The following is a 20065-nucleotide window of genomic DNA, read 5'->3' on the forward strand; positions in this document are numbered from 1 at the left end:
GCTGTGTGCTGAGCCCTTTCTTGTATTCCCATTACATCTATCAATGCGTTCCTGCATATGGTTCTAATTCCATAATCAAGTTCACACATCTCACCACAGTGGTTGGCCTGATCAGAAGGGATAATAAGACAGCCTATAGGTATGAGGTCCAGCACCTGGCTACATGATATGCTGATAACAACTTGGCACTTAACACTCAGAAGACCAAGGAGATCATTGTGGACTTCAGGCATGCTGGAAGCCATACTGTGTCCCTCTTTACATCATTGGAGTTGTGATAGAATGTATATCAAGCTTTAAATTTCTTGGCGTCCACATTTCTGATGATTTAACTTGATCCCTGAACTCCTCCATCCTGATCAAAAAGGCACAACAGCGCCTTTATTTTCTGCGGAGCATGAAGGAAGTACACGTCTGCCCCAGGATATTGATGGATTTTGACTCTACAATTGAGAGCATACTTACCTATGGCATCTCAGTGTGGTAAGGCAATTGTCTTGTATCGGACCATAAAGCACTTAAGCTGGTGGTGAAAACTGCCCAGTGGATTATCAGCATTCAATTACCCACCATTGAGAACATCTATCAGGAATGCTGTCTGGGCAGGGTGAAGAGCATCGTCAAGAATGCATCACATCCAAACTACAGACTTTTTACTCTTCTCCCATCTGATATGTGTTACAGGAGCCTTCGCTCTCGAACTACAGGCTCAAGAGTTTTTTCCCCTGAGGTTGTGACCCTGCTGAACCTTAAATTACAGTGCTGAATGGTACTGCACTGTCAGTACTTTTATAATTGTTTGCTGAATGTGCTTGTTTTTATTCACACTTTGTTATTTGTACATAGCACTATTTTTTAAAACTTCTGGTTGGATGCTAATTTTATTTCATTGGCTTTGTATTTTACTTGGCACTGACAAAGTTGAATAATTTAATCTAAAATACTCCTTTTATGGGGAAAAGCTTCTTTTATCTACCCTCTTTCTGCTCTTTTATAATTTTTTATTCTTCTTTCAGATTCTCCCTTAGCCACTCTGCTCCAGGGAAAGCAAACAGGACTTTTTCCAATTACTTATCTATCATTTACTTTGGGCTCATTGGCCTGCAGTTACTGACCTTATTCCTGCTGTCTTTGAATAAAGGTGTCACGTTTGCTGCCCTCCACTGAGGCTTCATTTACTTTCTAGTGCAGCCTGTAATATACTGTATATTGCAATACAGCCTGCAAACTAGAGGAACAACAATGTATATCCATCTTAGACATTTCCAACTAGATGGCATCAATATCAGTTTCTCCAATTTCCATTAACTGTTTCCTTGATCTCTTTTCCTCATTCTTCTGTCTCCCTTCCTCCAGTTACCCACCACCTTCTTTCTCCTAACAAAGCTATCTTTCTTAACCCTCTGCCCTCTCCCCATCACTTCTCAGCTTTGTCTTCCTCCCTCCCACCTGTATCCACCTATTGCCTGTTAGCCTGTGCTCCTTCTTTGATTTTCGTCAGGCTTAAAATGTTGATTATCTTTTAACTTCCTAAGAATGCTGGGTAACCTGCTAAGTTTCTCCAGCACTTTTGTGTACTGCACTAGCTACTAGCTTCTGCAGATTTTCTTATTTATCTGCAATATATCTCATCAGGCTCTGAGCATTTATTCACCCTTAAGCTCACTAAGACATCTCCTAATTCCCTTTTTAATGCCAGCAATTTCAAGCCATTTCAACCCTCCCCTTCCATTCTCCACAGTGAATGAGAGATCAGTGTAGAACAGACTAATGTGCTGGAGCATTTTGAGGTTAAGGAAGAGGAAGTTCTGATCTTCTTAAAAATATTCAGGTGGATGTTCCCGGGACCAGATTGGATATACCCCAAGTTACTACAGGAAGAGAGGGAAAAGATTGCTGGGGCATTGGCAATAATCTTTGCATCCTCCCTGACCTCAGGAGAGATACCGGAGGGTTGGATAATGCCAAATGTAGTCACATTGTTGAAGAAAGGTTAAGCGGGAATTTTAGACCAGTGAGTCTTAAGTCAGTAGTAAAACATGAAAGTCTGCAGACCCTGTGATTGAAGTAAAAACACAATGCTGGAGAAACTCAGCAGGTCAAACAGTGTACTTTATGTATCTTTATCTTTGCTATGTAAAGTACGCTGTTTGACCTGCTGAGTTTCTCGAGCATTGTATTTTTATTCTTGTCAGTGATGGACAAACTTGGAGAGGATTCTTAGTGACAGGATTTATGAGCATTTAGAGAAGCATAGACTTCTCAGAGATAGTTGGGATGGCTTTATGAGGGGTAGGTCTTGCCTTATGAGGCTAAATTAGTTTATGAGATGAATAGCCACCGCGTTTCTTCCCAGGTCAATAGCAGAGGACATCTGTTTAAATTGAGTGGAGGAAAGTTTAGGGGAGACGTCAGAGGTAAATTTTTTTCACAAAGAGTGGTGGGTGCCAGGAATGCATTGCCAAGATTGGAGATGGAGGCTGGTACAATAGGCACATTTAAAAGACTCTTGGATAGTCACATAGATTGAAGAAAAATTGGGTGGTATGGGCTGTGAGGGAGGAAGAGTTCGATCAATCGTAGATGCAAATGTTAGACAGTAAAAGTATGTCTGCCAAATAGGAGGTCCTTAATAATGTGATAAAGAAGGTCCAAAATAAACATATTCCTAGTAAGGTCAAGGGCAGGAATCGCAATGTAGACGAACCCTGGTGAACAAGAGATATAGAGGCACAGATATCAGATATAGGCATACAGGATTGAAGGAATCTCTTGAGGAGTGTAAAGAATGCAAAAACATAGAAAAGAGAGAAATAAGGAGATTTTGGCAGACAGTGTAAAGGTGAATACAAAAAGATTTTATAAATTTATTGAGAACAAAAGAGTAATGAGGGAAATAATATGTCCCATTAAGCATCAGGTTGGGTCTATGTGTAGAGCCAAAGGAATTGGAGAAGATCTTAGATGAATATTTTTTGAATGTGTTTAATGTGGAGCAGGATAAACTGGACTGGGAGATGGGGAGGTAACTAAAAATAGCCTAGGGCATGTCTGCATCAATAGAGGAACTATTGGTTCCTCTCCAATAGTTTGCCCATCACTGACAAGAATAAAAATACAATGCTCGAGAAACTCAGCAGGTCAAACAGTGTACTTTACATAGCAAAGATAAAGATACATAAAGTTTAGTTTAGGTCGATCCAGTCCTTAGTGCTTCCCAGAACATTGTGGGGAGGCAAGAAGGAAATTGTTGAGGTCTTGATAAGTATTTTTAACTTGGTGCTGAGGACAGGAGAAGTTTTGGACTGGAGAATGGCAAATGTTGTACAGTTATTTAAAAAAAGATTCCAAGGATAATCCATGCAACTTCAGGCCTATTAATGTGACATCAGCAGCAGGGAAACTACTGAAGAAGATTCTAAAAGATATTCTATCAACATTTGGATGGCCAGAGGAACATTAATGAAAGTCTTCATGGATTTAAAAAAAAATTATTTGGAGATACAGCAGGGCATGGTAAAAGGCCCTTCCGGCTCACGAGGCCACACTGCCCAAATACACCCATGTGATCTTTAATTTGCTAACTGTGTATGTGTTTGGATCATGGGAAGAAACCCACTTAGACATGAAGAGAATGTGCAAATTCCTCATACCAGCAGATTTGAAAACAGACCACTGGCACTTAATAGCATTGCATTAACTACTACACCAACCATGCTGCTCAACACAATTTGTGATATAAAATTGTGTCTTGCATGCTTGATAATGTTTTTTTAAGAGGTGACAAAGAGGATAGTTGAGATTAAGGCAGTTGATGCGATGGATTTTAATAAAGATAAGTTGGTATGGAAAGTTAGGGTACAAGGGATAGGAAGCCAACTTGTATATTAAAAAAAACAGTAGCTTATTGATACAAGTCAGAGAATGGTGGTTTTTCAGACTGGAGGATCATGACTAGTGGAATGCCTCAGGTTCAGTACTATGACCCTTCCTTTTAGTAAATATACTGTTACAAGATCAAACCAGCAACCACAAAGAAGGCATATCACACAGGGGTAAAGATGAACAATTATTTTATTAACAAAAATTCACCTTCAAACTTTAATTCAAAATCCTCCCCTTTTATAACAATGCCCACTAGTTACTATGCAAATTTCTATAACAGTGTAAAACTAATAAATTCCCCAGCCTAACTATAACATATGTAATTAAAGTCAAAGTTATATTTCCAACCAGCCTACAGAAAAACTTAGACACAAAACAAACACAAAACACACAAGACTCTCAAAACTTTGATCTTAACCGAAGCAAAGATCATAAACAAAATTCAGTTTGTTCAGTAAACTGAAGCAAAAAGATCTTTGAGAGAGAGAGAGCACAAAATTCGAAGTTGTCTTCCTGTGTTACGCAGAGAGAGGAACAATGGCTTGGTCCAGATCCTTCTGGCTGCCTTTGGAATGTTCATCCCTTTTAAAATGCCCAACATTCTAAACTGCCTTCCAGACAATGACTCATGCTTGGGCCTCCTTCCACTTCACAGCCACACCCAGTGGTGGTTTGTCTTCCAAGTCCAGAAATTTCTAGATCATCTGCACATGCCTAGTCCATCTCCCACTCTCTGCAGTCCACCTTCACCTTGGCTCTCAAAGGCAAATTGTCACTTTTTAACATAAAACCACATCATACATAGCTCAATACACAACACAGAACTCTGTAACAATATATAAATGATTTGGCTAAGGATGTTCAAGGTGAGAAAGTTTTCTGATGACATGAAAATGCATGCTGCAGGGTACAGTGAAAGAGGTTACCTGGGTTTGCTATGGGATCTAGTCAAAACACAGAGATGCTGGAGGAACTCAGCTGGTCTTGCAGTGTCCATAGGGGTAAAGATATATTACCACTGTTTTGGGTTGTATTTCACTTGCTGTGAAATCTAGATCAGGGTGAACTGGGCTTGGGAATGGGAGATGCAGTTCAGCTTGGGTAAGTCAAACCAAGGCAAGACTAACTCTGGTAATGGCAGTGCCCCATAGAATATTGTGGAGCAGGGTGCTGGTAAATAACCTTTTGAAGGTGGCATTATAGGTAGAAAAAGTAGTGGAGAACATTTGGGATGCTTGGCTTCATTGGTTGGGGCATTGAATACAGGTGTTGGGATGTCATGTTGAAATTATACACTTGGAATATTGTGTGCAATTTTGGTTACCTCATTCATAGGAAGGATGTTATAAAGTTGGAAAGGGTAACGAAGAGATTTATGAAGTTGTTGCCAGGCCTAGAGAAACTGAGTTATCATGAGAAAATGGAAGGACTAGGCCTGTTTTCCATGACGCATTGGTGGTAGAGGGAGGATCTTACTGAAGTCTATAAAATCATGATGGGCATTTATAAGGTGAATAGTAACAGTTTTTTCCCGGAGTAGGAGTATTTAAGACAAGAGGGCATAACTATGAGGTGAGGGTGGTGGGATTTAAAAGGTCCTTTAAGGGAGAATTCTTAAGTGGTGGGCATATGGAACAAGCTGCCAAGCAAAATGGTTGTCAGGTTAGCTAGTTTCCTCTTTTAAAAAACAAACACCTTGGGAAGGATGGGATTGGAGGGTATAGACTAAAGCAGGAGGGCACGGTATTCAGCGTGGACAAGCTAGACCTATTTCCATACTATATGACAATGATTCTATAACAGGCATAAAGACAGCTTATTGCCTGCAGCTGTCAGGGTCCTGAATAAATCCCATAAAAGTGCTGTCAAGCTGCCATTGCTTTTCTTTCTTTTCATTGATCTTTCTTTTCATTGTAACTCTATACTTTGTAATTATGCTCTTGTTTTTCATACAGCAGTATGATTGTTAGAGTGAACTTGTTAGAATGCTCATTAAATGCAAGATGGCACAGTTAGCATAGCAGTTAGTGCAATCTATTACAGCACCAGGGACAGGGGTTCATATCAGCCACCGTCTGTAGGGCATTTGTACGTTCTCTCCGAGACCACGTGGGTTTTCTCTGGGTGTTGCTTCCTCCCACATTCCAAAGATGTATGGGTTAGAATGGCAATTGGTCATGTTGGTGTAATTCGGTGGCACGGGCCCATGGGCCAGATACCTTGCTGTATCTCCAAATTATAATTTAGAAAACCTTTATCAATGTACCAGATGTAATATGACAAATAAACTTAAATTTCCAGTTTTAATTTCTAAACCCCACATTGTGGGAATGTAAAACAGAAAGTCATGAGGATAACAAACAAACTCTTTATAGACAGTGTCGGATTCAAACCAGAGTTGCTGGCACTTTAATAGTGTTGCACTAACTGTGTGGCTATTATCCTCCAAAGTACAATATCCCCGAGAATATTATATGGAGTCTGTATTAACTCCCCTCCCAAATGAATCCCCTGTCACTAAAGTTCTCCGATAGTGATTTTCCCTTCTCCTATGCAGCAAACCCATTTGTGGTGTTTCAAATCAAAGTAAGTTTAATAATTATGGAGACTCTCTCTTTCTTGTTTAATGTTGGTGTTATGTTTTCTGTTCACAGCTGAAGATGTATAATGCCTCATTTTCACAAGTGGAAATCTGGTTCCGATTTATCTTCGTAGTTTTCACTTTCATGGTCACAGTAAGTATAATATATGCCAGAACTTGTGAGTTTTGTGAGTGACTATGTATTGAATACTAATATTTAAGTTCCTTCTTAACATCAAAAATGAAACTGGAGTCATCCAGCACAGATGTATGCCCTCCAATCCATGTTTACTGTATCTGGAATGGAAGAAGCTCTAGAAGTGGGTACAAATACAATTTCAAAAGACATTTGGACAAATATATGGATAGAAAAGGCTTAGAAAGATATAGACCAAATGCAGGCCAGAATGCCATTTTGCTATACGTGGGCAATTTGGGCTGAGGGACCTGTTCCATGTTGTATGACTCTATAACCATCAAGTACCCATCTACTGGCAAGATATAGAGTCAAGGATCAAAGAGAAAATAGATAATTATAAAACAGAATATAATCAAACCTATTCAACATGGTTTTGTGAAAGGTAAATCGCTTATCACAAAATTCCTCGAGTTCTTTGAGAATTTAACAGAGAGTTGATAAAAGGGAACGTGTAGGTTTAGCTTATTTAAAGTTACAAAAGCCATTTGATATGGTACCTCAATAAGATGTTGGTGTACAAATTAAAAGTCCATGGTATCAGAGAGAATGTGTTAGTATGGATTTAAAACCAGCTGTCCTGTAGAAAACAGCTAAAATAAATGAGTACATTTCAAACTGGAAGGAAGTAACTCTAGGGTCAATTCTTGGTCCACAATTGTTTATTATTTATACTTGTGACCTGGAGAAAGAATCCAAGCATAAGGTGTGTACATTTTCTGGTACACAAAAATAGGAGAGGGGCATATTGTGAGGAAGATTATGCGCATCTATAACAGGATATAGATAGAGTGAGTGAACCAAAACCTGGAAAATGGAGTTTAATGTGGACAAGTGTGAGGTCATGTACTTTGCTAAGAGGAATCAAAAAGACAATTATTTAAATGGTGAGATATTGCAAGTGAGTTAAGTTCTGAGGGATCGAAGTTTTCTAGTGCATGAATCATAAAATATTACTAGGCAAGTTCAACAAATAGTTAAGAAGGAAATTACCTCCATGACACAGGTGTTGAGAAGGACGCAGCTAAAAACTACAAGTAGTTTGATTCCCTGACTAATAATAAGGTTTTTAAAAAAGTTGTGTGTTGTGCTAACCACTTTGCTATCTGTGCTGCCCCTTGCTTTCTTCACTACCCTATCTATGTCACCTTCAGAAATCTTTATACTTGGGGGGAGTCACGTGATGGAGTAGTGGCCGGTAGGGTAAAACCAGCCCTCTCCAGAAAAAAAGAAAAAATGTCAAGAAAAGACAAAGTTCAACAAATATAAAATATAAGAAATAAAAGATAAAGTTGCAGAGAAGATGGCACCCAAGAAGGAAGAAGTAAAAACAACGGGAAAAAAAGAAGAGAAGTCATTGGAAAAGAAAGAAGGCCTTACCTGCATGAAGGAACAGGGAGTCGTGGTCATGAAGAATGTCTGTTCTCCGAGGTTGGTGCCAGCCATGTGGAGCAACCCCCCCCCCCGACCGCTGGACCTCAAAAATGGCTCTCTGAGCCAAACAAAAGTGCGCAACTGTACATGCGCGAGGAGTTGCGCATGAGCAGTGCGCAATCAAAGGTAAAAGAAAACACCGACGGGAGGGGTCTCAGCCGAGGAGCAACTACGGCGCGACCAGCTGAGGGACGCCCGACACCAGGGCTCTCAGCTGGAAGATGAGAAAGGTGGCAGAAAAGGGAGTGAGATACCAGGTAAGAAAGAAAGTTGACGGGGTGAACTACAAGAGGCCCAGCAAGAAGAGGCCCGACAAAGTGATACAAGCAACTCATCAGGAAAATCAGAAGAGACATAGATACAAAGAAGAGAAGAAGAAGACACAAACACAGGTACAGACACAGAAGAAGAGGAAGAAGAAGACCAAGATCTTTACAGAGAAATAGAAGGTAAAACAGATGGACAGAATATAGATAAAGCTTTTTGTGAAGAACAAATGAGAGCATTTAAAGAATGGTTATTTAGTGCAATTAAAAGAAAAATGAAAAGAACAGAAGATAAAATGCAAAGATTAGAACTAGTCATGACAGAAATAGGGAAAAGAGTAGAAAATGTGGAAGAACGAGAAACGGCTGTAGAAATTGAAGTAAACGATTTAAGAGGAAAATTGGAAGAAAGTGACAAAAAAAATTAAAGAGACAAGAGTTGTTATCTCAGAAAATTGATATGTTGGAAAATTATAGTAGGCGAAACAACATAAAAATAGTGGGCCTGAAGGAGGGTGAAGAAGGCACAGATATGAAGGAATTTATAAAAGGATGGATCCCATAGGTCCTGGGAACGACAGAAATGCAGGAAGAAATGGAAATAGAAAGGGCACACAGAGCTCTAGCTCCGAAACCGCAGATACATAAAAAAAATCAAGATCCATCTTAGTAAAATTTTTGAGATATACAACAAGAGAAAATATACTGGAGCGGGCAAGTAATAAAGTTAGAGAAGATAATAAACCATTGGAATACAAGGGTCAAAAAATATTTTTTTACCCAGACATAAGTTTTGAACTCTTAAAGAAGAGGAAGGAGTTTAATACAGCAAAATCGATCCTATGGAAAAAAGGTTATAAATTCATGTTAAGACATCCAGCTGTGCTTAAAATATTTATACCTGGGGAGTAAATCAGACTGTTCTCGGATCAGGAGGAAGCACAAGAATTCACAGAGTGTTTGCAGGACAGAAGGAGAGATGAAGAGATGTAATAAGAATGAAGAATGGCGATAAAATATATATAAAGATGTAAAAACAATGTATATGTAAGAACTAAAGAAAGGAAAGAGAAGGAAGAAAGAAAGTAAGGGGGAAAAAAGAGGGTGAACTTTGTCATATGTGTAAAAAAAAAAGTATTTTCGGGGGGGTGTTGGGTTGGAGAAAATAACCGTCACTGCGAAATCAGTTGACGCTTGCGAGCGGGTTCTCAATCCAAATGGAGAGCGAAGTTGTGGTTGCCCGACAAGGGATAAGGGCAACTCAGAGAGGGGGGGCACATTTGGGGCTAAGGGAATATTGGATGTGGGAATAATTGTTGGAGTATTTTATGTTTTAAATGTGTTGTCATACATTGAATTTAAAAAGGGAAAAGAGGGATGGTGGTGGTGAGGAAGCGGAAATGAGGTGTACACAGGATATGAGATGGCCATGTTGAATTATATGACTATAAATATTAATGGAATACATAACCAAATTAAAAGGAAGAGGCTATGAAATTTACTGAAAAAAGAAAAAAATAGATATAGCATTTGTGCAGGAAATGCATCTAACCAAAGTGGAACATAACAAATTAAAGAGAGACTGAGTAGGACTGCATCATATAATTCAAAAGCTAGAGGTGTAGCCATATTAATTAATAAAAATGTACCAATCAAAATAGAGGAGGAAATAATGGATCCAGCAGGGAGGTATATAATGATAAAGTGTCAGATATATTCAGAATTTTGGTATTTGCTCAATGTATGTGCATCTAATGAGGAGGATCAAAAGTTTATGCAGGATATTTTTTTTGAAGATTGTAGATATACAAGGAAATGTATTGATAGGAGGGGATTTTAACCTTAATTTGGATCCGATGTTGGATAAAACTGGACAAACAACAAGCAAAAAGAATAAAGTAGCCAAACTTATTGTTAAATCAATGCAGGAAATGAAACTTATAGATATATGGAGGAGGCAGCACCCAAGAGAGAAGGAATATTCGTATTATTCGAGTAGGGATAAAGATTGATATGTTTTTGTTGTCGGCCCATATTCAAGGGAGAGATAGGAAATCTGAGTATAAAGCTAGACTACTATCTGATCATTCACCCCTGTTATTAGCAATAGAACTGAAGGACATCCCACCAAGAACATATAGATGGAGGTTAAACTCCATGCGACTTAAAAGGCAGGAATTTAGAGAGTTTATTGAACGCCAAATTAAAACATATTTTGAAATAAGCACGGGATCAGTGAAAGACAAATTTGTATTATGGGTATTTGTATTAAAGGTTTCATTAGAGGGCAGATAATAAGTTATGTAACTAAGATGAAAAAGGACTACAATCGGGAAATAGAACAGTTGGAAAGGGAGATAGTAAGTACAGAAAAGGAACTAGTAAAAAATGATGATATAACGAAAAAGGGAGAATGAGCAGACAAACAAATAAAATACGAAAAATTACAAACTACAAGGTGGAGAAGAACATAATGAAAATAAAGTAAAAATATGAACACATAAAATATTAGCCTGGCAACTTAAAACAGAACAAGCTAAAAGAACTGTATTGGCATCAAGGAAAAAGGACAAACAAATTACATATAACCCAATAGAGATTAATGAAAACTTTAAGGAATTTTATGAACAGTTATTCCAAACTGAGAACAAGGGGTAAGATGATAAAATAGAAGAGATTTTAGCTAAAATTGAACTGCCAAAATTGCAAGAAGAGGAACAAAACAAACTGATAAAACCATTTGAAATAGAGGAAGTACAGGATATATTAAAAAAGCTGCCGAACAATAAAATGCCAAGAGAGGATGGATTCCCAATAGAATTCTATAAAACATTTAAAGAGTTATTAATTCCTCCTCTCCTGGAAGTAATGAACCAGGTAGAAGAAACACAACACTTACCAAACTCATGCAAGACAGCAATAATTACAGTAATACCAAAGATGGGGAAGGATCCATTAACACCAGCATCATATAGACCAATATCCTTACTTAACTCAGATTATAAGATAATAACAAAATTATTAGTAAACAGATTGGCTGATTGTGTACCAAAAATAGTAAAACAATATCAAACTGGATTTATTAAGAAAAGACGAACAGTGGATAATGTCTGTAAACTTATTAATCTAATTCATGCAGTTCAAGGAAATAAGAAGCCAACAGTGGTTGTTGCTTTAGACGGAGAAAAAGCCTTTGACAGAGTAGAATGGAACTATTTATTTAAAGTATTACAGAGGTTCAATCTACCAGAAAAATAAATTAATTGGATTAAAGCATTGTATAATGGACCATTGGCGAAGGTAACAGTAAATGGATATATATCGAGCCAATTTAAATTAAGTAGGTCAACTAGACAGGGATGTCCATTATCCCGCTCATTGTTTGCCTTAACAATAGAACCATTGGCAGAACTGATAAGAACAGAAAATAAAATAAAAGGGATAAAAATAAAGGAGAAGGAGTATAAAATCAGTTTATTTGCAGATGACATCATAGTATACCTAACAGAACCAGAAATATCAATAAAAGAATTACATAAGAAATTGAAGGAGTATGGAGAAATATTGGGGTACAAGATCAACGCAAATAAAAGTGAAGTGATGCCAATGAGTAATGTGGATTATACAGAATTTAAAAAGGAATCACCATTTAAATGGCAAACACAAGCAATCCGATACCTAGGAATTAGGTTAGATAATAACTTAAACCACCTGTACAAACTAAATTATCAGCCATTAATAAAGAAATTGCAGGAAGACTTAGAACATTGGAAAGAATTACTGCTAACATTGATAGGGAGGGTAAATTGCATTAAAATGAATGTTTTCCCAAGGATACAATACTTAATTCAATCGTTGCCAATTCCCTTAACAGAGAAATTCTTTAATGAACTAAAGAGAATAATAAGGAAATTCTTGTGGAAAGGGGGGAAACCGAGGGTAGCGTTAGATAAATTAACAGAGAGGTATAATCAAGGTGGTTTGCAGTTACCAAACTTTAAAAATTATTATAGAGCCACACAATTAAGGTATTTATCAGATTTTTACCAGGCAAGGGAAAAACCAGACTGGACTAAGATAGAACTAGATAAAATAGGGGAGAAGGTACTGGAACATATACTTTATAAGTGGGATGAAAAGCTGGTGCAATATAAAAGCTCACCAATATTGCATCATTTACTTAATATATGGAAGAAGATCCATTTAGAAAGGAAAAAAACGAATTACCAAATACCAAAATTGTTATTGACACAAAACCCACTAATCCCTTTTACAATAGATAACCTTTCCTTTAGAGAATGGGAGAGAAAAGGATTCAAAAGAAAAGGGAATGGGAACAACAGTACATGCAATTTGGGCATGTACGAAAGTGAAAATGTTTTGGGAAGATCTAAATCAGATATTAAATAAAATCACAAAAAATAAATTACCAAAAAATCCAGAGATCTTTCTTCTAAGTAACATAAGAAGTAAGGAATTAGGCCTCAAATTGGATAAAGCGCATAAAAGATTTATTATGATAACCTTAGCAGTAGCAAAAAAAATGTATAATGTCAACTTGGAAAATGGAAGAGAGCCTGAGAATACAGCAATGGTACATGGAAATGAACAAAATTATTCCATTGGAAAAAATAACACATAATTTAAAAAATAAAGTCACATTATTTGAACAAATTTGGGAACCATACATGGAACATAACAGAAAGAGCTTGCCTTGGATCTCCATCCCCTAAAATGACAAGAAGACAAAACGACTTGAATCAGTGTGTAAAAGTAGATGACACATTTTTCTTGTTTATTTTTCATTGTGTGAAGGCATTGTTTTATGGTTTTATTGTATTGTATATGTTGAGAAAGGGGGGTGGGAAGGGGGGGGGAAAGGAAGGTAGAGGGGGGGGGGGAAAGGGAGAAAATGCCACTGTGTATATTTAATGAGAAACGTATGTATATATTTTGGTTGATATGGTTCACAGTGTGAAAAATAAAAAATTATAGAAAAAAGAAATCTTTCTACTTTGTACTCCAAGGTTCCTTTGTTCTTCAGTACTCTTCAGGGTTTTACCAATAATGATATACAACCTTCTAAATATGCATCACATTACATCTATCAGGATTAAATTCCATCTACCATTGCTCTGCCTAATTTATTAAGTTATCAGCTGATCAATAAACATTCTGTAGCTGAAAGCTACCTTACTCACTATTAACACCACCACCAAATTTCATGTCTTCAGCTAATTTATCAATCTGTCTTTATTATGGTCAGAGGTTCCCATTTCTTCAGTGCCCAAGAAGAGTAAGGTGATCTCCCTCAATGACCATTGGTTGCTGGCACTTACATCTATTGCAGTGAAGTGTTTTGAGAGGTTGGAGAAAATCAGTTATCTTAGGAAACATCTAGACCCACTTCAATTCACCTTTCATCCCAACAGATCAGTGATGAATACCAACTCACTAGCCCTTTCATTTGTGTTAGATCACCTGGACCACAAGGACACCTCTGTCAATCTGTTGTTCATTGACTACAGTTCACTGTTTGACACCATCATACCAACAAAACATCCATCAAACTGGGTTTTGTTCATCCTTCTGCAACTGGATCCTCGACCTCCTTATCGGCAAACCTCAAATCAGTGCAGACTGGCTACATCACCTCCTCCTCATTGACTATCAGTGCAGAGGCATCTCTAGGCTGTGTGCTGAGTCCCCTGCTCTAATCCTGAGGCACTCATGATTGTGGAGCGAAGTTGGGCTCCAATGAAATCTGAAGATTCACCACTATTGGCAGATTAACAGGAAATGATTAATCTAGTTGGGTGGTGCCATAACAACAGTCTTGCTCTCAACGTGAACAAGATCAAGGAACTTATTGTTGACTTTAGGAAGGGGAGGCCAAAGGTCCATGAACATAGAACATTACAGCATGATGTTGTGCTGACCTATATATATCTACCCCCTCAAAAAATGAAATCGTCCCTACTTCATAACCTTCTATTTTTCTTTCATCCATGTGCCTGTGTAAGAGTCTCTGAAATACCCCTGTTGCTTCAGCCTCCATTGCCTCTGGCAATGCATTCCAGACACACACTACTCTCTATGTATTAAAAAAAACCAAACAACTTACCCCTGATATCTCCCCTAAATTTCCCTCCCTTCACTTTGTACAGATTTCCTCTGGTGTTTGCTACTCCTGCTCTGGGAAAAAGATGCTGATTATCCACCTTATTTATGCCTCTCGTAATCTTGTAGACTTCTATTAATTCACCTCTCATCCTTCTTTGCTCCAAAGAGAAAAGTCCTAGCTCTGCATACCTTGCCTCATAAAACATTTTTTTTCCAATCCAGGCCACATCCTGGTAAGTCTCCTCTGCACCCTCTCCATAGCTTCTACAGCCTTCTTATAATGAGGTGACCAGAAATGAATGCAATATTCCAAATGTGGTTCATTGAGCTGCAACATTACCTATCGACTCCTGAACTTAATCCCCAGGCTAATGAAGCCCAGCATATCACAGGCATTCTTAACTATCCTATCAATATTTGGGGAAGTGTAAAAGAGGAGGGGGAATGGCATTGTCAGTTAAGGAAACTATTGTTACAGTAATGAGGGAAGATGCCTCAGAAGGCTCTTCAAATAATGCCATTTGGACAGAACATGAAATTAAAAAAACAGACAATCACATTTGTGGGATTGTATGCCTGCCATTCCAGTCAATCTCCTTGCCTAATAAATGCAATCTGGCCTTCCAGACTTCCTATGTGTCTTATCATGACCATGTCTGCTTTGCTTACAAGACTAACCTAATTTTTTCTCTATCAGTGTGAAGTGATCCACTTTGGTTGAAGGTAAAATATGTGGTTAATGGCAGGATTCTTAACAGTGTGGAAGAACAGAGAGATATATAGATCCAGGTCCACAGAACAGTCAAGATTACTGCCCAGGTTGATAAGGTGTATAGTGTGTTGGATTTCATTAGTCAGGCCAAGGGCTATGAGGTAATGTTGCAGCTCAAAACTCTGGTTAGACTGCATTTGGTGTGTATTGCATTCAGTTTTGGTTGCTGCATTACAGGACAGATGCTTTAGAGAAGATGCAGAGATTTACCAGGACTTTGCTTGGATTGGAGAATATCTTGTGAAGCAAGGCTGACAGGACTAGGGTGTTTCTCTTTGGAGCAATGAAGGATGAGAATTAACTTAATTGAGGTATTGTAGCAGCAGCTACACTGCTCCTGCAATAACACACACAACCAGACGGGTTGAGCTCAGTGAGCAGACTAGTTTATTGCAGGCTGCTGGGCTGTACTTGTACTCCCAGCCTCCACGGAACTGGCTGAGAAACGCGCTGGAGGGTGATGACGTCACCCAGGTGTCAGTGGTCCCCGTGCTTGGAGGAAGGGAACACCCCCGACGACGCCATTTTGGCCGGCTGTCCCGCCGCGTGGCTTACAAATGGGGCTGGTTCGCCTGCCAAGTGGTGAGCCGCCACACAGCCGCCCCCCAGAACCGGCGCCAATGTCCTTTTTCGCCAGATGGCTTTGCTTCTTTGGCTGGGCTATGACCACAGGCTCAGTGGGATCGAGGTGTGCTGGCTTCAGCCTGTCCATGGTAAACAGCTCCCGGCTCCCGCCAATTTCCAGAGTCAACGTGGAGTTGGAATGCTGTGCAACCCTGTTCGGACCCTCGTACAGTCGCTGCAGAGGTGCCGCAGTCGTGCCCCGCTGAACGAAAACGTACTCTGTGGAAAGCAGTTCGCCGGGTATGTGAAGCGAGCAGGTGCCATGCCTGGGCGGCGGTGGGGGTTCGAACGAGTCCAAGCGTGCCTGAGGTGAGGAAGTAGTTCATGCAGCGACCGCTAGGGATTGTGAGGTGCATTGATGAACTCACCAGGTAGTGCCAGCGGCGCACTGTAGAACAGCTCAGCAGATGATGTCTGCAGATCTTCCTTGGGAGTGGAGCGGATGGCCAGGAGCACCCAAGGCAGTTCGTCTGCCCATTCGAGACCGGTGAGGTGGGCCATGAGTGCCAACTTAAGGTGGCGGTGCAGACATTCAACCAGTCCATTGGCCTGCGGGTGGTAGGCTATGATGCGCTGTGGCTGGATCCCCAACCTGTTGGTGAGCTGTGCCCAGAGTGCAGATGTGAACTGGGCACCCCGATTGCTGGTGAGGTGACCCGGGATGCCGAACTGGGCAACCCAACCATGCAACAGTGCTCGGAAGCAGGAGTCGGTGGAGGCATCTGGCATCGGGATCGCCTCAGGCCAGCGACTGGTGCGGTCCACCATTATAAACAGGTAACGGTTGCCCCGGGAAATGGGTAAGGTCACAATGATATCCACGTGAATGTGGCTGAACCGTTTCTGGACGTGTTCAAACTCCTGCACGGGCGCCCTGGTGTGTCTGTGCACCTTGGACGTCTGGCAATGGGTGCATGTTCTGGCCCAGCCCACGATCTGCTTCCGCAGTCCATGCCATATGAACCATTCTGCCACCATCCGGACCGTGGACCTGATGGACGGATGTGAAAGGTTGTGGATGTGATGGAAGACCTGCCTGCGCCACTGCTGGGGAACCACTGGTCGTGGGGTGCCCATGGAGATATCGCACAGGATGGTGCCTTCGCCGCACAGAGTTGGGAGGTCTCAGAACCGCAGGCCCGTGATGACGGTCTTGAAGGCTCTCGTCTCCTCATCAGACTTCTGGTCCCGGGCGAGCTGGTCAAAGTCGAGGCCGGGTGTCAGTGCACAGATGGCTGGTCGCGAGAGTGCATCGGCAACCACATTGTCCTTTTCTGCCTTGTACCAAATGTCGATGGTAAACTCCGACACGAAGGAGAAGTGACGCTGCTGGCGGGCTGACCAGGGATCCTTTGCCATCGCAAGCGCCTGGGTGAGGGGTTTGTGGTCAGTGAAGATGGTAAGTGTCCTCCCCTCCAAAAAATAGTGGAAATGCCGCACCGCCAAGTACATGCCCAGTAACTCATGGTCGAAGGCACTATACTTGTGTTCCGGCGGGTGGAGCAGGCGGCTGAAGAATACCAACGGCTTCCAATGTCCATTCACCTGCTGCTCCAGGACGGCACCGACGGCTGTGGCAGAGGCATCGACAGAGAGTGCCATATGCAGGTCGGTGTGCGGGTGGGCGAGCATGGTGGCCTTCACAAGGGCATCCTTGGTGGCCTCTAATGCGGTGCAGGCTTCTGGGTTCCAAGCGAGCGTTTTGTGCTTGGCTGCAATGAGGGCGAATAGCGGCTGCATGATGTGCGCGGCTCCTGGGATGAAGCAGTTGTAAAAGTTGACCATACCTGTGAACTCCTGCAGCCCCTTGAGGCTGTCCGGGCGTGGGAACTCCCTGATAGTGGCGACCTTAGCAGCAGCGGGCGTGGCTCCTTCAGACGTGATGGTATGGCCCAGGAACTGCATGGACTCTTTCCCGAACTGGCACTTGGCCGGGTTGATGGTAAGGCTGAAATCGGCCAGCCGGGATAAAAGGGCACGTAGGTGGGCCTTGTGTTGCATCTGGTCCTTGCTGGCGATGAGGATGTCACCCAAATAAATAAAGACGAAATCCAAGTCCCTACCCACAGAGTCCATGAGGTGCTGGAAGGTCTGAGCGGCGTTCTTGAGCCCGAATGGCATGTGCAGGAATTCAAACAAGTCAAAGGGGGTGATGATGGCCGACTTGGGTATGTCCTCAGGGTGCACCGGGATCTGGTGATATTCGCGCACCAGGTTAACCTTGGAGAAAACCCTGGCACCGTGCAGGTTGGCCGTGAAGTCTTGGATGTGAGGGATGGGGTAACGGTCAGGAACTGTTGCCTCCTTAAGCTGTTGATAGTCTCTGAAGGGACGCCAGCCGCCGGAGGCTTTCGGGACTAGGTGGAGCGGCAAGGCCCATGGGCTGTCGGACCGCTGAATGATCCCCAGTTCCAACAGGTGCGAAAACTCCTCCTTCGCCACCTGGAGCTTATCAGGCGAGAGCCAACGTGCCTTGGCGTGAACCGGTGGGCCCTGGGTGGGGATGTGGTGGAACACCCCATGGCGCGGCGAGGCAGCAGAGAACTGTGGCTTGAGGAGTGTCGGGAACTCGTCCAGGATTCGCTGGAACTCATCTCTGGGTGTGCTGATCATGGCCATCTGAGGTTGCTCCGAGCGGGAGGCGTCGAGACGAACGGCCTGGAAGTTACGGGCATCCACCAGGTGCCTACCTTGAATGTCCACCAGAAGCCCATGTGCGAGGAGGAAGTCTGCACCCAGGATGGCAGACGGGAGGGACAAGACGGTGAACCTCCATGTGAAATTTTGTTGGCCAATCTGGAAGTGGACTGTCTTGTCTCCATACGTCCAGATTGCTGTTGCATTGGCCACACGGAGGGGAGCTCCACGAGGTCGGTTCCTGGACTCGACAGCCGTGGCTGGGATGACGCTGATCTGGGCTCCAGTGTCAACGAGGAACCGCCGGCCGCAGACTGAGTCCCACAGGTAGAGGAGGCTGTGTCCTTGGCCAGCTGCCACAGCCATTAACAGCTGCTGGCCTGGTCATTTCCCTGGAACGAGCAGAGCTGACGACACTTCCGAGCCTTGGCTCCCCAGCACTGGTGGTAGAAGCAAAGGCCTCGAGCGGATGCTGTGGCCTTGGTTATGCTCTTGGGAGCCCCTGCAGGGGCTGAATGCTCTACTGCAGTGCTAGGGGCGGGCTTGTTGTGGACGTGCTCGTGCCTCGTGACCTGCTGGACTGCTGAGCCCTCCAAGAATCATGCGAGCCAAAGCTCTTGGGCCTTCTGGGTGACCTTCCTCGGGTCAGTGAAACTCTCCTGGACCAGCAGCGGCCGGATATCCCCGGGCATATGGTCGAGGAAAATGCGCTCGAAGAGTGGGCAGTTGGTGTGCTCACCCATGAGCCTCAGCATCTCGTCCATCAGCTCCATCGGGGACCTGTCCCACAGTGCATTGAGTTGTAGCATCCGAGCGGCACACTGGTGTCTGGATAGTCCGAGGGATGATGGTCTCATATTTGTCTTCGTCGGCTGGGTGCAGAACGAGGTGCAGCACACGTCTGGCAGTGGCCTGGTCCAGGGCAGTGACCACATGGTAGAATTTGGTCGTGTTGGACGTAATCTGACAGAGGTGAAACTGAGCCTCCATGTGGCCGAACCAGGTCTCTGGCTCCTGAACCCAGAATTCAGGCAGTTTCACGGCTATAGCACTGATCCCAGGCTTGCTCATGATGGGTTCAAAAACATTTGAACCAGTCGGGGTCACCAATTGTAGCAGCAGCTACACTGCTCCTGCAATAACACACACAACCAGACGGGTTGAGCTCAGTGAACAGACTAGTTTATTGCAGACTGCTGAGCTGTACTTATACTCCTAGACCGGACCTGGCTGAGAACCTCACTGGTGGGTGCTGACGTCACCCAGACGTCACGTGGTCCCCCAGCGCGGGCTTCTGAACCCCATGCTGGGAGGAAAGGAACACCCCCGACGGCACCATTTTGGCCAGCTGCCCTGCCGTGTGGCTTACAAGTGGGGCCGGTTTGCCTGCCAAGTGGTGAGCTGCCACAGTATATTAATTATAAAGGGTTTAGATCATTTGTTCAGCCAGAAACTTTTTCCCAGGGTGATACTAGCAAATACTACCAGAAATCTGTTTAGATTAGTGGAGGAAAGTTTGGGGGAGATGTCAGAGGTAAGTCTTTTTT

At 42.4% G+C, this 20065-nt stretch overlaps 1 protein-coding gene across 6 annotated transcripts in view; it reads left to right on the forward strand.

The window, feature by feature from the left end:
- Positions 1-20065, forward strand: part of tmem181 (transmembrane protein 181) — a 171510-nt gene that overhangs the window by 89658 nt on the left and 61787 nt on the right. For all 6 annotated transcript variants that reach the window (XR_011355951.1, XM_069932165.1, XM_069932170.1 and 3 more), the window contains one exon: positions 6540-6620. Coding sequence is in view for 5 of the 6 variants with exons in the window: in XM_069932165.1 (XP_069788266.1) it covers positions 6540-6620 (81 nt within the window). In the remaining variant the exon portion in view is untranslated. The remainder of the gene's footprint in view (positions 1-6539; positions 6621-20065) is intronic.

The sequence above is a fragment of the Narcine bancroftii genome, chromosome 4, assembly GCF_036971445.1.
Source record: "Narcine bancroftii isolate sNarBan1 chromosome 4, sNarBan1.hap1, whole genome shotgun sequence".
Taxonomy (NCBI): domain Eukaryota; kingdom Metazoa; phylum Chordata; class Chondrichthyes; order Torpediniformes; family Narcinidae; genus Narcine; species Narcine bancroftii.